Source organism: Perca fluviatilis, chromosome 24, assembly GCF_010015445.1.
Source record: "Perca fluviatilis chromosome 24, GENO_Pfluv_1.0, whole genome shotgun sequence".
NCBI classification, from domain to species: domain Eukaryota; kingdom Metazoa; phylum Chordata; class Actinopteri; order Perciformes; family Percidae; genus Perca; species Perca fluviatilis.
Window position 1 is genome coordinate 6592345 of NC_053135.1, and position 17861 is coordinate 6610205.

Genomic DNA, 17861 nt, shown 5'->3' on the forward strand with positions numbered 1-17861 from the left:
GTAGAATTAATGGACATAATTCAGTTGTTACATTTTGAGTAGGCTAGGCTTTCTCAAATTTTAATTTTATCATTAGCTGCCCCTCTTAGCCATTACACTGACTCACATATATTAAGTAGATTAAATTAAATTAAACCAGCTATGGAATAATCAACCAGTAAATTTAATTAGGATTATATCAAACGATGAAATGGCATAGAGGGGGGCTGAGCCACGGAACACTGTTGTGGCAGAAAATACAATTAGCAATCTGAAGGAGGTGAGGCTGCTTTTGTGATAAGCTGTGTGCTTTTATAATCTGCTGCAAGATTTTGTTTTACTTTTCTTACAATTCTTACACTGCACTGTAACTTTTATTCTTATTTTATACCTGTCTAATTCTATTTTAGCAATGCTAGATGTGTGTTGGTTAGTCAGTAGACAGCTTTGGTCCAGACTAAAATGGAAGGAGTGCCATTAAACTTCGTTCAGATATTCATGTAATTTCTCATCTAGTGTCATCAGGTCAAAATTCAATTTATTCCAAAGCTAAAGACATTCCCATCAGCCTCATCAGTACTCGGTAGTGTTTTGTGTTGTGACTGTTGGGTCACTGTGCATTAACTCCCAGGCTGAAAGTTAATTTTACAGTTTAAATGCACCTTCACTGTTTAACCTCACAACATGCAGTTTGCCCTAACCCCTGTATGATATGTCAACCACTGCTACTGCATCCCACACCCTCCCCCAGCCAGGCGGAAAGGGAGCTCTCCAGACTCCGAACAAACAAAGCTAGTGGGCCAGACAACATGAAGCTCGCAGCAGCCTTCCAGCACCTCTCTAACCTTTCCTTGAGGTTGAGGAAGGTGCCTGTACTAGCAAACATTACTCTATCCCACTATTTACACCTCAGACTTATGCTTTAACTCTGGTACGTGCCACCTTCAAAAGATTTCCGCCAACATCAACAATGACAACCAGGAGGAGCTTCATCGCATGCTGCAACAACGGCAATCACCTGATGCTTAATATTAGCAAAACATAAGAGCTGGTGGTGGATTATCAAAAGGAACAGGAGCACCCTGACCCAGTTATCATTCAGGGAGAGGAAGTGGAGAGGGTGGACTTGTTGTCCAAATGAACAAAAACTGGACTGGTCTCACAACACGGAAGCCCTCTTCAGGAAAGTACAGAGCAGACTGTTCTTCCCGAGGAGACTCAGATCCTTCAGTGTATGCAACATGCTACTGAGGAGAGGTCTGCAGTAGCCATTGCACTGTTCTTTGATGTGGTGTGCTAGAGTGGTGGCGTCAAGGCTGGTGGAGTCAGCAGATTGATAAGTAAGGCCAGCTCTGTGGTCAGGCTAGAACTGGAAAGCCTGGAGGCAGAGAGGAGGATGTAGGACGAAATCAAATCTGTCCTGGTTTACCCCTTTATGGCGAGCTGTGGCAGATGGGCAGCTCATTCAGCCACTGGATCATCCCACCCAGGTGCAAAACACATAGCTGCTGTCATTAGACTGCACAACAGCCGTGGAAACCACTCAGACCACTATACTACTTTACTACACATATATGTATGCACACACACACACACACACACACACACACACACACACACACACACACACACACACACACACACACACACCACACACACACACACACACACACACACACACACACACACACACACACATATATTCTGGTATATATTATACTATACCTACCCATTATATAGTATCATTATTACTACTACATTTTGCTACATTATACCCATACTATAGTGTACTATATTTGATATTCTATTCTATGTTATATTGCTCTACTGTATTATGTTATACTACAGTACCACCTTTCATGTTGAACTCTATACTTCCTATCAAATACTATATCATAATTCCCCATATTTCACTATATTATGTTAATATGTTATTGATTTTAGCATCATATTCTGTATTATATTTATATAACATTTATTTATTAAGACAGCCAAACACTAAGTACCATTACTTAATCATATCGTATATTAGCCTGATATACACTGTTAACATTGACTTGCTGACTCTGCCTACGGTCACTTCACCTTATAATTCAGCAGTCTCCAAATACTCATGTATAGTTCTATCTTTTATTTGATTAATATTTTTGTTTTATATAGTATACCTATACTATTTATGTCTTTTAATTTCTCCAGCATTTGGGATCAATAAAAGGTGTGTCTTATGATGTTTAGAGTGAAATAAATATTCAAACTCCATGCCTGCACCATTCTCAAGTGGGAATATTGTAGATGTCATGTTTTAGCACATACTTCCTGAATTCAGACTTCAAAGTTTGGTATATTTCTTTTTTAAATTTGCTATCTCCACTAACATGTAAAATAAAGTTGAACTTTTGCAAATTGGATATACGGTTTATATAATCACTCACATACAGTATATAGACATGGACTCGCGAAACACTTACCTTGAATTCCACCTTAAATAGGGACCATCAGCACAACATCACCATCCACAGGAAAGCAAATAAGCTAATGGTAGGCATGCAGCGGGGGAGGAAAATAATTCAAAAATAATTGTCAACTCATGCAAAGAAAAATAACATCAACTCTACAATTAAGGACGAAACGCAAACAAGAAAGACTTGATGGGACATACATTTCAAAGATGGCTTAATGGACAGCTAAAGGTGAAACATGCAGATTCATTTGTGAATGGCTGATGTACAGTATGACACACATGCACAAACAGATATCGCAGCTTTTTTTTCGTTTGTTCTCTCACTCCACAACAATGTTGAGTGATGTGCAAGTATTCCAGTAATATGATTGCTTTTGCCGGTAATAACTACTGCAACAGAGGCTGAGTTTTAATATTGCAGTTCCCAATCAAAAAAGAGATTATTGCTTTTTGTTATCAAGCTGTCCAAATCTCAGATTGAATAGGAATTATCAAAAAAGCTTTAAATCCTGCCATCAACTTCCGATTCATTTTCCTCATATTGGACTCAGCGACAGATTGAATGAGCAATGGCAGGGAGTTTTATATTATCTTGTGAAAGTATCACTTCCGTGCTGATAAACCACAGGAGAGAAAGGAGATATTTGCCAATTTGGTGGGTGTAACAGAAAATGTATTGCCACAAAATGCTGTTCCCACGGAGAATTAAGTTATACTAGTCATTTTGAAATGAAGAAAAGTTCCCCTCAGAACTACATGGGTTGTCGTTACCTAGGGCCGTCCTTGCAGGCGTGGCATCACTCTTGATCCAGAAGGAGACCCAGGAGAGGACCACAGTCAGGATACAGGGGATGTAGGTCTGGATGGTGAAGTAGCCCATTCTTCGGCTGAGGTCAAAGTACACGCTCATCACCACATATTCACCTGTTGAAAGAGAAAATAGAGTATATAAACAGTCAATTGTCTTAAAAGGCAAAAATATAGAAAATATTTTTTAACCACGCTACCGGTGTGGCTCTAGGGATGGCAAGGTCAGTCGGTTGGTACATCACTTTTGTCCACCCTGAAATATCCCAATTACTATTGGATGGATTGACATGTCATTTTGTACAGTCACTTATGTTCCCCACATGACGAATCAGGATGATACGTTCGGCTGGAATGGGATCGTCCCACCCAAGTGCAAAATGAAGCGCTTTAGGTGCTTACTTGTGCCCACTGCTATCAGACTGTCGGGCAGCAGTGGAAGCCATATACCTATTCCCATTCACTCTGACCAGCCAGACAAAATCACAAACACCCAATTCCCACATTGTCTGGCACTGTCTGGTTCTATCTAGCGAGCTCAACATCCTACTTAATTGGATTAAAACAAACTTGTGCTTAATGCATCAAAAACAGTCTGCATGATATTTGGCTCTAAACATAAATTAACACGTGGGCCTGAACTGAATCTTGGAAGTTGCAGGTCAATCTGTAAAACAAGTAAATTAAGTTAAGCTTCTAGGACTACGGCTTGATAGTACATTGTCGTGGTCCGATCACATTGACTATATGGTTTCTAAGATGGGCAGAGCAGTGGCCACCACAAGGAAATGCTCACCATTTCTACCTTCTTTTTTTTTTTAATTGTTTGCTCTTTAGTTCTCTGCCACTTGGATTATTGCTCAGTAATCTGGTCATCCGCTTCAAAAACCCTACTTAGAAAACTTCAAGTAGCACAAAACAAAGCAGTTAGACTTGTTCTGATGTGCAATTCTAGGTCCAATGTTGTTAAAATGCATGAACGTCTTAAATGGTTGAGTGTTGAAAAAAGACTATTAGCCAATGTGCTTACTTTGTTGCACTCTGTCATTCAAACTCAGACACCATCATTTATTTTTGATAGCATAATTTACAGTTCAGATATCCATACTTATTTAACAAGAGGAGCCAGTAGGGGGCAGAGGATTGCACCTTTACCAAAATCCAATCCTTTAATTTACAGGGCAAGTTCTTTGTGGAATAATATCCCAAGTAACATTCACTTTATCACAGGAAAGGTACATTTTAAAAAGAAAGGCAAATCTTACCTTCACTTAAATTATTCATCATGAGATTTCTTTCTTTTTTTTTTAAATCTTATTGTGTGGTTAAAAATATTAGATTTTCTTCTTTGTCTATGTGAGCTACCTTAATGTTAGCCATGTAATATACTATAATATATAACTTGTTTTCAAGATATTCTCCATTTGTTTGGTTTGTTACTGTTTTTATTTAATTGTAATTTTATTTTTTTTGAGTCTTTTTTGTTAGTTCTGTAAGCAGATATTGTTGTATTTATTTTATTTTATTTCTTTTCTTTTCTGTATATGTCATGAAATGTTTTAATATTGTCTGATTAAATGTTGTTTTGGACCCAAGGAAGACTAGCTGGTCGTCTAGGCGTCAGCTAATGGGGATTATTATAATAAATACAAAATACAAATGTTGCTGCCTCTACAGTACGATGCTTGTTACTGCTAGCGTTAACTGACAGCAGTAGAGAGACACTGAGCTACAACGCTTGGTGAACAAAAGCCAGTGTTTTGTAACCTTGACAAAGTTCAGACAAACATTACTTTAAATATTACTGAAGAATGCAGTTTGAGAATCTGCTGCCACTCAGGCGCTTCCATATGAAAGGATCTCAGATTGAATAAAACATCAGTAGAAAAAGACCTTTTGTCTTCGGCTCTCAGACAAATCTCACCTCATGCTCAACTTTTACATAGAATTGAAATAATAATTTGAATCGCTAGGTGGAATGAAAAGAGTGCCGTGTCACGGTAACAAGGTTGTATAAAAGTGTTTATTACACGCAGATGTGAGCATGTAATGCACACTACTTCAGTTGTTTCTGTTTGACGATGCCCAGGTTTTGACCATTTTAATATAAATGTTTAGTTATTTCAATTAACTTCAGACAGCCTTTTTACTTTTAAAGTCTGTCGTCCTTAAGTCCAATGCAGCATTTATTGTTAAATAAATTCACTACTCTAAGCACCTCTCTGTAGAGGGACACTAATAGAAGCGGACATTCGTTGTCATGTTGTTAATGAAAACTTCTGGCTACTGCTTATTTTTTGACCCGACGGTTCACTCACTCATCATCAAGCACTAGGTAAACAAAAACATATTTTGAGAAATAATGATCTACACACTGAATATAAAATATAAATTTAATTATCCCAAGCCAGTCTACAGGATCGAGACTGGGACTAATCTAGGCAATATTTGATGAACAGTTATCAACTATAAATCCAGATGTTTGCTCCAGAAATGAAAAGCCTCTACATTGCTGCTGAAGTTGAAGAGTCGGTCTAAATCATGCCAAAACCTTACTACCAAAAACAACAAATCCACACTGACATCCTCTCTCAAATACTATAGACAGTGAAATAAGTACTCTGCTCTTTAACTTAAGCAAAAGTACCAATACCACAGCATACAAGTAACTCATGCAATCAAATTGTTACTTAAGTAAAAGTACAAAAGTATTTGCACATAAATATACATAAAGTACCAAAGATAAGCACACAGCAGAATGGCCCATTACAGAATAATAAAAACTATATGATGATACAAACACACTAATCACAATAAGTTATTCTATATTCAAACCTTATTTTTTTAATCATAGGCTAATGAATTACTGCCACTGTCATGTTGCTGGTCCTGAGAGCAAATTTCGTTCTCTGTGTGTCTAACATGCTGAATGACAATAAATAAAATTGAATTAAAGTTAGGGATATTTTAGTAGGGTATATAATTTTTCGGAGAAGGGTTTATTTCCCGGCTCAGTGGTTTTGATCATGGCTAGACAGCTCTATCTAGGTGACAGACTTGACTTGTTTTGAGCGTTGTATTATATGTACTCAGAGTTCAAGGCCTCAAATGCATAATACAACTCAATACGGTGCATTGTTGTCTGGTTAGAGGTTATAAATAGTGGATATGGCCTACACAGAACTCTCTGGTCAGGGATGGAGAGACGACAACACTTAACTGAAGAGGAGCACTACATAGCCATAGCCATATATATATATATGTCTGAGATAGAGTGTGTTCTTTTAAAGCAATCCAAAGCGGGTTAGGATTGGAGGATATTGCTGGTTAGATAAATACATAAATTAATAGATACCAACAGGGGTAAATAAAAACAATTGTTCTGAATTATTCTCCACTTTCTTCCTCTTATTATAACACTGCAAGACCAAGCTGGACACAGTTCACAGAACATCTCATTTGACAGTTTTATCCACGGAAGAGAAGTGTCTTTTTGCCAAATTAATCTTGCAAATGTTGCAAAATAATGCTGTAGGAGTTGTACGGAGGCTACGAAAATGTACCTTCCCAGATGGACTATCGATAGCTGTGTGCACGCACTCAGCAGTGTGGCGACTCCTGTGCTCCAACTGTGCAAACAACCCCTCCGTTTACATGCCATACGGTCAGGTCTACTTTCCGTTTGGAAGCTGCGAGGAAAAGTCTTGAAAAAACACGTTTCATTAATGAAGACAACTCAGCTGAAATGTTATTGTGGCTTCTTCACTACACTGACCCACAATTGCAGTGAAAAGGGACTACAGATGAAAATTTGCTTTTTTGCTAACTCTGGCACATTTACATTTTGAGTGTAAACTAAAAATGTCAATTGATGTGCATAGTCCCTTTTAAATAAACAAATAAATAAAAGAAAAAAACAACATGTATAAGAGTGCATTTCTTTTCCTATAGTAGTTCGGAAATCTTTCCACACCTTTGTATGGCTACATGTTTTGGACACTAATTCATCACTGTGGGATGTTATTAATAATTTAGTTAATAACAACCAAATTTTGTGACAGAAGCAAAATCAGCTGTACTATTTTCAAGGGTTTATTATGTAAAAGGCTTGTTTAAGCAATGTTAGTGATTCTTTAGCTTGAGTTTGGGGAACTCATGCTTTTTTTTGCTAGCTGAATGTGTAGTGATGAAGGCTATGTGAATGGTTTTAGCTTATCTTTATTTTTTATTTATTGGGTAGCCATTAGTCATTGAACATGGCACATGATAACGGTTTGAGATTTTACACACAAGATTATTGGTAATTTATTTTGGAAAAAATGGTTACTCGATTTCCGACAAAAGCAGGTGGCTCTTGATTTGTCGGCTGAAATGACAAGACCGATTTTATCAGCTGTACCTAGCTGGCTTATTAAGGTAACGTTATCACCAATCACTATCTGTTGAAAATGGCTGACTTTTTTGATGTTTCCAGTAGAATTGTTTTCCAACTGTGATTTTATTATGGGGTCAGCGGAAGGAAAGTGAGCATAGAGTCAAAGGATGTATAAGGAAGGATCTCATACATCAAGCAGAGAAGGAACATCAATTGGAATATCAGTATTGCGATCCATGACACAATCAGAGAACAAGGTAGAGCTCTGTCAGCAATTTCACAACAGATTCTTTACAAGGGGCATTTGAAGAATTTCCAAGGTGGACTTGAATAGAAAGAAAAGTGAAGAACAATTGCGAGAATTGCTGCAATGTAACGGCAGAAAAGGAATAATGGGAGCTTTTGGGGAATTTGCGATGGTATAGTAGGGGATTCCGCATTGGGGCCTTTTGAAGAGGACGCCTCTGAATTGATAACGACGGTGGATTTGTGGCGGGGGTCCCCAGTGGCGCTGTGGCCAGGGATCTGTCCACTCTGTCCTCATTAAAACAGCCTCAAACCTCATGTGTTTATGTGGGATGAAGGATAAAGCTTTAGAGAGAGAGTTAGGAGACAAAGAGAGAGGGAAATAAGAGGGAGAGGAAGAGAAACGCAGCACTTTCGAAGTTTGTCATGTAAATTAATGATAGGTATTTTTAGCCGGGGATCTAATCATCATGCGCGTGGAGATGGAGCTCCGGCAAGTGAAACAGGGAAAAGAAACGAGGTAATAAATGAGAAAACGGCTAATTTTCTTGAACAGCATGAGGTAGATGTGTAGGTTTGCTGTTGCTTTTGAGCATCTCAGCAGAAAATGAGTTTGGCAGTGTTTTTTCGATGCAGCGGGAGTCCAGGAATACATATAATCTAGAAGGCCATCAATGTGTCTCTGGATGCTCATTAGTCACCTTTTTTGTGTGATCACAAACACAAAGATACAATTTCTCATTAGATACAAACAGGATACTTGATGAGCACGGGTGATATAGTTAAACAGATTTGTTAATGTGCTCAGTTAAAAAGGATATACTGTATTTGATATAGCCATGTCATGTTTGTGTACCGGGACAAACACTACAGTAATTTAACATTCTGCAAAATGAAGCTGTACAACTAATTTCCACTGAGCTCCTTAATAACTTGATGCCAGTCCTTGTTATCGCTCTCCTAATCACGCTGAGTACTCCTGTTCCTCGAATATTCATGAACGGCTCTTTGAAAGCTGAATTAGGTCACATTATGCAGACCCGAGCACCAAAGACAAAAGACTGTATAGCATAAACTAGAAGGAATATATGCACCTCGTAAACAAGGTTAAGAGGGGTTAACACTCGCTGCGTCATGCTCTTTCTCTACCTCCCACATTCATAATGCTTCACTTATTAAGCTGTTAAAATCTGTCACACGAAAACATTAAAAATGGATTAGGAACTTGTCCACCCCGTTCTAGTTGTAGGTAAAATTACAGGCACCTGTTGGAGCAACAATATTTCTCTCTGCCTTCTAAACACCCTTAAATTAAATCATCTAAGAACACAAGGCCTAATAACCGCACTGAAAACATGGGAAGAGAGAAGGAGGAGTGAATAATTAAACTTCCTTTTTAATCTTTAATCTTGGTGATTAATGTCAGTGGAAAAACCTATTTACCCTTACACCCGAGGGGAATCCTTATGAGCTTGTAGTTATATGATTACCTGCCTGAGGTAGGCAAGGGGCTCGAGAGTTTCTTATTTTGAAGAACAGCAAGACAGTTCCAGCTGTTAGTCTACAGCAGAAGCTGACCTCTGACCTCCACGAAAGGTAGGGTGGAAGGAAAAAAAAAAAAAAAAAGAGCTTCCCTGCAAGGATTTATAAAGTTTTATATTATTTGTCATATCAGTCATAGTGCCCTGAAATGCAATTGTTTTGTATCTCAACTCAGGAGTTGTTGACCTTATGTTGCCGTTGCCTTCTTACCTGCTGTCGTCGTGAGCACATCTGTGGTGTTTCTGAGCCCCATGAAATCAAACTGGTAAAGCCTCCAGTATTTCTGGTCCGAGGTCTCCACCGAGTTCCGGTTCCATTTGTACACAATCTCGTCCCGTGGGTAGCCGTCTGAAAACCACACAGAGCATAAGTTAAAAGTGTTAAAGAAAAACGAGATAAAAGTTGAAATCAAAGATTACAGGTTAGATTATTGCAACAATGCAGATTTTATTGGATGCATGATTTATACCTGGTTTATACAAATGTACACAGCAAGTTTTCATTGGCAAAACCGTGGACTGCCGACCAACTGAGCCATTGCTGGTAAACTTGTTTGCTTGGACTCTGCTGTGGTGCACCCACAGTGAACAAATATCCACCCTTCCATGTAATTAATTAAATGTATTACTCAGTGTTGAAGTCCTAATTTTAGTGGATTAATAATTGTACCTGTTTCAAGTCAATTAAGTCTTAGGGATGCAGTTTATTAAAATAATATTTAAATGGTAAAACTTGGGCAGCCTTTATTGCACTATACAGTTATCTTGGTTGGGAAAAGGCAAGACTACTCTAAAGGTAAAAAGAAAAAGAAAAAAACAAAAAAACAAATGGCTTGACTTTTTATATGTAAAAGGGTCACTTCTGTAGTGTAAAATAATAGGCTATGCATCTCTTACATACTTCTGTGAGAAGCCTATTGTTACACTTCAGTGACGTGTGAAAGTACTTTTCCGTGGAGAAGTGGTGCTCACCGTTACAATGACCTGCTTGAAATGCTTTAAAGCTGGAGCCAGTGATCGGTGTTAAAACTGCAGGATTTTACATGCAGATCCTTGCTGGGTGAAGCAGTTAAAATCAAGCGCAAAACAGCACACAAAAATGTCTATGAAAGCTAATAACAGTGTAAAAAAGAAGCTGGGCTCATTTGACAAGTAACTTTACATAGAAAAATGAGTGACAGCAATAATGAGCTAGCCTTGTTGTCCCCTGTAGTAGAACCCAGACTAATTATGTAAATAGTCTCATTTAGAGGATAGCCATCTATAACCAAGAAGAACAATCACCATCATGCAACCAACACTAATATAGATGGCAAACGTTATTGCCATCATTTCTCTTGGTGCGTTTGTACAATTATCTTTACTGCTAACAGTATTACCATTGTGTTACCAGTGTATCCTCATAGCTACAAAATGTTAGTCATATTTCATGCCTTTAAAAGCCCCCTGAAGCAACATGTTCTTCCACAATGTTATAAACTACACTCTTCTGTTGCTTTGGCTCCGATATCCCCCCCGTCTATCCTGCCAGCAAATAAGACAAGGGATGTCCGCTTCTGCCATAAAACTGTAAACAAAGTCCAGGTTTATCTGCCAGTGAAAACAATATGCCAGTAGATATAGGAGGAATTTAAAGTCAAATTGAAATTTGGATTCTGCTCGTCTCGTGTGAAGAAATATAAGCCGTAGTGATACTGCAGCTTGTTGTAATTGTCCTTTTGTCTCTTCAATGTACTTTTATTGTTTTTGTTTGAAATGTGCTTCTTTGCTTCTGTAAAGCACTTTGAGTTGCCCTATGTATAAATTGTGCTATACAAATAAACTTGCCTTGCAGCTATTGGACATCCTTTTCATATTATGAACATTAATATAACGTTTCCCCCCTTTTTCAAATAAGCTTCCATAGCTATGGTTATGTACCTATTTAAAACATTAACATTAAGCAGGACCTATCGTTCACTTAGTTCAACATTTAAAAAAAACGGTGCATCTCAGGGCTGCCTAGAATAGAATGATCCTCTTCAGGATGATCCTGATTTAAAGTTTTATTAAATTTTCCAAACTCAAAAGCACATTTCATTTGGAAACCATGTTTATCTACCTACAGTTCAGGATTTTGTCTGAAATACACTACAGTGTGCTTAGTAAAGCTAACTTATCATGTAGTGAGGGGAAAGAAAACAGCCGACTCTAAGCACAATTTTTCCCAACTATTGCAGAGCAGCGACTCTTTTTGACAGCCATACCTGTACAGAAGGTCATTAAACAGTTTTATTTTCAGCGTCAGCTGCTTTGGGAGGGCACAAAAACAGAGTGAAAACTTCTCATGATTAACTATTCCAAAACACCTGTGACGGGCTCTCAAATAATGTAACAAACCCTGTGGTAGTCATGATGGAGGTCCTATGCTTTTACGGGCAGCAGTGACTGCTGATTACATTTTTAAACTGAAAATGCCTCGCCTGGTTTAACAGCACTGAGATGATGTTTCTTCTGCATTTTATACAGGGACTTTGCAACTGGTGTAACTGAGCCATTCTGTATTTAAATAATAGGAAGCAAATAATAGTGATAGGACAACTAAAATGATGTCTTTTCAACATACGTGATTGGTGTTAGCCCATATACCATGTACAATGGTACATTGGTACATATGGTTACGGTTTCTTACGGATTCTAACTACCTTAAAGGGGTGATAGAATGCAAAACCGATTTTACCCTGTCATAGTTGAATAACGACAGTTTGGTGGGTAAATAGGACATACATAGAAGCTCAAAATCCCATTGACACCCCTTTATTATGAAAATCTAATTTTTTGAAACTGCCGCTGGAAACGGGCGAATCTCAACAAAGCTGGAAGTTGACGTCAACCTCCCAAAAACCGGAACCTTTGTCACAGCCATGGGTGTATTAAGAGAACGGTCACGCCCCAACATTTACATAGGCTACACAACTGACCTGAGATCAGGTAGTTTTCTGAAGCTAGCTAGGTCACGCAGATCTCTGCTATTCCATTACAAAATTCACTTCTGAAACTTTTTTATGCAAGAAATCAACCATATAAAGCTCAAATATTGGCCACTTTACGAAAATGGATGGCTAATTGCAAATTTTCTCCGACTGTGTGTCGGAGTTTAGCGCCGGGTGCTGCCTGGGTTGCTACATCGCCGCCCTGACCACAGTGTCAGCGAGCTTGTTACGCCCGCAATCTTTTACCGCAGCCCGCAGGTTCCAGTAAATCTTATAATGGGTATGTGTGTTGAGTTATTTAAACAAACAATCGGGGAAATAAACGCCTCGTGTCCGCAAGTCTCATTGATAGAGCCGCGGTGAGATGGAGTCCATCAATGAGAGCTAGCTAGCCTCCTCCTAACTCTGACATTCACAAAAATACATTCAATTGAAATCCAAAATCGGACAAGTGTTAGCTAAGCTTTGTAAGACCTTGAGGAATCTAATAGTCATGCCGTGACGAAATTCAAACTGTAAATATACTTTAGTTATGCGAAAGTGAGCAAGCTGCGATATTTCCCCATTGTAATGAATGGGACATATAGCAAGCAGCTGCTCGTCCTACAAAGACGCCTCGCGTTCATAAAAATGCCTTAAAATCAAATCGGACACAACGGTTAGCTTTATAAGACATTGGGGAATGATGTTATATAAGTGGCGTGACGAAATTCAAACTGTAAATATAATTTAGTTATGGCGAAAGTGTAGCTAGCTAGCTGCGGTATTTCCCCATTGTAATGAATGGGACATATAGCAAGCAGCTGCTCGTCCTACAAAGACGCCTCGCATTCATAAAAATGCCTTAAAATCAAATCGGACACAACGGTTAGCTTTATAAGACATTGGGGAATGATGTTATATAAGTGGCGTGACGAAATTCAAACTGTAAATATAATTTAGTTATGGCGACAGTGTAGCTAGCTAGCTGCGGTATTTCCCCATTGTAATGAATGGGACATATAGCAAGCAGCTGCTGGTCCTACAAAGACGCCTCGCGTTCATAAAAATGCCTTTAAATCAAATCGGACACAACGGTTAGCTTTATAAGACATTGGGGAATGATGTTATATAAGTGGCGTGACGAAATTCAAACCGTAAATATATTATAGTTATGCCGGCAGCTGGCCGCGGAGCCCCGTATGCAGTATCCACAAAGGGTGACTTTGCCCTGGGTATGGAGCCCAGCAGGCTGCCACTTTCTCGTCAGACTGTGTGGAGCTCCTAAAGTCCGACACGTCTTACCAAATTTGCAATTAGCCATCAATTTTGTAAAACGGCCCATATTCCAGCTTTATATAGTTGATTTCTCGCTTAAAAAAGTCTCAGAAGTGAATTTGGTAATGAAACATTGCAGTGTCTGGAATATGAGATTCTGTCGCTTCTCTAATGTATGTGTATTGGGGATTCACTCAACCAATCGTCGCGTCTCTAATGGGTGTCGTAGCGGCAAGTCAGCTCAACCAATCAGCGCGCAGCTCATCTAAATATTCATGACCATACCATATTTGGAAGAAAAGCTCTTGTTACAAATAGGGCAAAAACACAGGGATGCATAAGGGCCAATAAAATATCAACCAGGCCATTTTCAGCCCAACCAATGTTACATACCCCATTAGGAGACCATAAGGAACAGTGTGAAATACCCTATATAATCATTCTATCACCCCTTTAATCATTAGCTATTATTATTTCTCAAGCTGCTTATGCCAAATATGCATCTAAATCTTCATTTTAATTTCAATGCATGTTATGTAGCCTGTTGTACAGACCTGGAACTGAAGTATCTTTAAAAAGAAAGAGTCAAGTCAAGTTAAATAATACAGAACAAAAAGGAAGGACAAAGTGTTCCCCGGGAAACAATGGGGATCAGTGACTGGTTGTCGGCACATTCTCAATTTGTCAAATGTTGCTAAAGGGGTGTTAAAAGTCACAAAATCTAGCGAGAAAGTCATTGTCAGGTGAAAAACTTGATTCGTCCAATACTTTGGTTTATGAGCAAATACCTGCAAAACTGAAGATATTCCCTTCAGCCTCAGCTGCACTTTGTTATGTTATAGGTAGGTAAATATTTGCATTTAGCTCAAAGCACTGCTAGCATAGCTGTAGCATCTTCTGGGTTCAATATACAGCATAGATTTTTGCAATATCTATACTGTATGTCTGTTGAAGTCATGCTAAAAACATGGAGTTTTTAACAATGCAGTTCTGACAAATGAGTGACTCCCTGTAGCTTTCAGCTGATTGACAAGAAGCAAAAAGAAATGTCACGTACTTTACCATTTCTTGCACACAGCCAAGTATCCTCTAGAGCTCAATCATGGCCAGTATTTTCTGACAGACATACCATTACTCATATATAATGGTAAGTGCAGTACAAATGTAAATATCCTACTAATATAGCACCACAGAGGGTGTTCTAGGAAGTGATTGCGGCTATGCCTGTGGTGTGGATAACTGCATGGTTCCTTGTAATCACAGTTAGGCTTTTCATGGCTTTTATACTGAGCTCACCAGTCGTCAGAAAAAAAAAAAAAGGTATTATACAGGGAATAAACTAAAAAAAACATGAATTCTAAACACATTTGCAAGGTGTCAGGAATACATTGGCTATCAAACAGTACTTAGAATTAATAAGAAAGACTAGTGAGGCCATTGAGGCATTCATCATGTTTATATAACGTCATATCGTTGCAATCGATACAGCATAGTATCGCAATATTTTCAGTGCCAATACTGTATCGATACACAGACGCCAAGTATCGATCTATTATTACATATGTGTTGGTCAGTTTGTCTGCTTGACGATCCCTTATTGCAGCAATACAATTGAAGTGAGATGAACAAAGAGAAATGTATGTATAGATGAAACAGATGTTGACAAAGTTTCCTTTTGGGGACATAAGTTGGAAAAAAGGTAATAAATGTTTTAATTAATGTTTAAAACCGCAATAATATCGTATTGTGACATAAGTATTGTGATTTTATCATATTGTGAGGCCTCTGGTGATTCCCACCCCTAGTTTCAAATAATGTAATAAACCCTGTGGTGGGCATGATGGAGGTCCTCAGCTTATTTGGGCAGCAGTGACCGATTACATTTTTTAAAACTGAAAATGACTCGCCTGGTTTAACAGCACTGAGATGAAGTTCCTTCTGCATTTTGTACGGGGACTTTGCAACTGGTGTAACTGAGCCATTCTGTATTTAAATAATAGGCAGCAAATAGTAGTGATGGGTCTGCTAAAATGATAGTCTTTTCGACATATTCAAAACGGCTTCTGATTTGCTTCATGATGAAGAGACAGAATATTGTTGTGCAGCAATATCGTAATACATTAACAGCCACCCGCCTAGAGAGGTTGATGTTACAGCGTGTAAGAGCACAAAAACAGAGTGGCAGAGTGGGATGTACAAAGACTGAGAAAGACTATAAGTCACCACGTCTCCATCATCTCCATCTGCCGTGGAACGTGTCATTCGTAGGCTGGCAACATGTTTAGGAAAAACAGGCTGAGATAACCTGTCGAAACACCTGCTAATTTGCTTCTTCATCTAAAAGCAAGTCATGACTGACAGACATTCTTTCTTTAGAACTTCTAAATTCATGAATATCTTATCAGAGTCGTATGGACATCTGGAGAGCGGCTCTTCCAAAAGACTTAACTTCTATATGCAGATAGGGATGTCGGTGCTGCTGTCTCCAAAAATTAAACGTGCATATGAACAAAGTAAAAAGATGTGGACGTTTTCTATAAACATAGACCAGATGTCCAAATCTAAAACATACACCGTGAAATGATGCAGTGTTGCTTTTTTTTAACTAAATATGTTTGAGCAATTAGCTATCAACATGGCAGCATTCAGCTTCAGCAAATATGAAACTTCAAGGCTTTAATTCAATGTTATTTAAGACCTTAGCTGCTCATCCGTTGCGGCTTCAAACAGAAAAAATGTCCATCCACGGTTCCACGGTCTGGGTGGGGGAAAAAAAGGGTTATTTTATTTGCAATCCTTTCACTGAGAGCAGAGACATAATGGAAGCCCATTTGCGGTCAATAACTTTTTCACTGCCTACAGTACTGTGACATCGGGTCTCATCACACTGTGAACAATTTGTGTATATGCTGGAAAATAGTCAATTGATTATCCAAACTCAATGCTGAGAGAAGGTTTAATAACGGCCTGAGTCAAATACTGCCATCTGTAGGCACATCACGTAAAGATTATTATCTAAATTAAATTATACCTAGCACTGGAAGATGTCTGGTCAAAAGAATGTCCCATCATACAAAATCAAATGTGATTTTGGTGATGGGTAACGTAATATACGCACTGGTTAATGGGACGACTGGAGTCGAAAATTAGCCGGCTGGCTAACACTGGCACATTTACAGAAATGTTGATTAATGTGCGTTGTCCTTATAAAAAAGGAAAAAACAAAATGACTTGTTTTTCCGGCTGAGAAATATTGCGAAGTGTAAGCCTATTGTGTCTCAAGCTGAGACAGAGATGATTATTTGCGCGGTTTACTTTATTCCGTCTAGACTACTGTAACTCCCTCTTCACGTGCAGTAAGACATCTCTGTATTGTTTACAAGGGGTCCAAATGTCTCAAAGAGGTCTCATGTGACACCAGTCAATGTCAAATTCAGAATCGTTTCACATTGATTTTTATAATGGCTCTATTTTATGTATTTTGTCTTTATTATGAAGCACTTTGTGACGTCTGATCTTTTTCTCACTTACATTCCTAAAAACCATTATAGCTAAACAGTGTGTGTTGCTATAAATCAGAGATACACTCTTAAGCTAAGCCTCCTTGTTAGAGTCAATAGTATCTCTGTTGCTGCTGCTGCGGTCCTCACTGTGGCTAAATGCATTCGGTTCATCCTCTCCATCCTTCCCAGCTAAATCTGATGAGACAATGAGAGGCAGAACTATAATCAGGGTGTAAAATATGGGAGGAAGGAAAGGAAATGTATACAAAATATCTGCTGCGACTGATTTATCGCTACAGACTGACCGCTGTGGACTAAATTGCATCTGGAATTCAATGATTGCGAAATGCAGGTGTAAATCTGTGGCACTGTTTTATGGGGAAGACACAGAGGCTAAGAGACTATAGACTTTAGCAGGAGAGAGAGAGAAAGAGAGAGAGAGAGAGAGAGAGAGAGAGAGAGAGAGAGAAATGTGAATTAAAAGACTATTACAAGTTACTCAATAGGAGCTCTCAGTTCAGCACCACAGCACAAGACAAAAGAGCATTAATGCAACAGTCACACAATTTTTCCCACAGGTCCCTCTTGCCCATTTTCCCTAACTTTTAATGGCCCATAGCAGCTTCAGTCCAGTGCAACATGATGAAGAAGCCATTAAAAGTTGTTAGGTGTTTGTTTACAGAAATAATAAAGTCAAAGTAGTTTCAAAAGTTTTAGCAA

The 17861-nt window shown here is 38.6% G+C and overlaps 1 protein-coding gene across 2 annotated transcripts in view; it reads right to left on the minus strand.

Moving 5' to 3' along the window:
- Positions 1–17861, minus strand: part of LOC120554588 (gamma-aminobutyric acid receptor subunit gamma-3-like) — a 145655-nt gene that overhangs the window by 65096 nt on the left and 62698 nt on the right. For both annotated transcript variants that reach the window (XM_039793572.1, XM_039793573.1), the window contains 2 exons: positions 9621–9758; positions 3212–3364 (listed from right to left, as the gene is read on the minus strand). In XM_039793572.1, coding sequence (XP_039649506.1) covers positions 3212–3364; positions 9621–9758 — 291 coding nt within the window. The remainder of the gene's footprint in view (positions 1–3211; positions 3365–9620; positions 9759–17861) is intronic.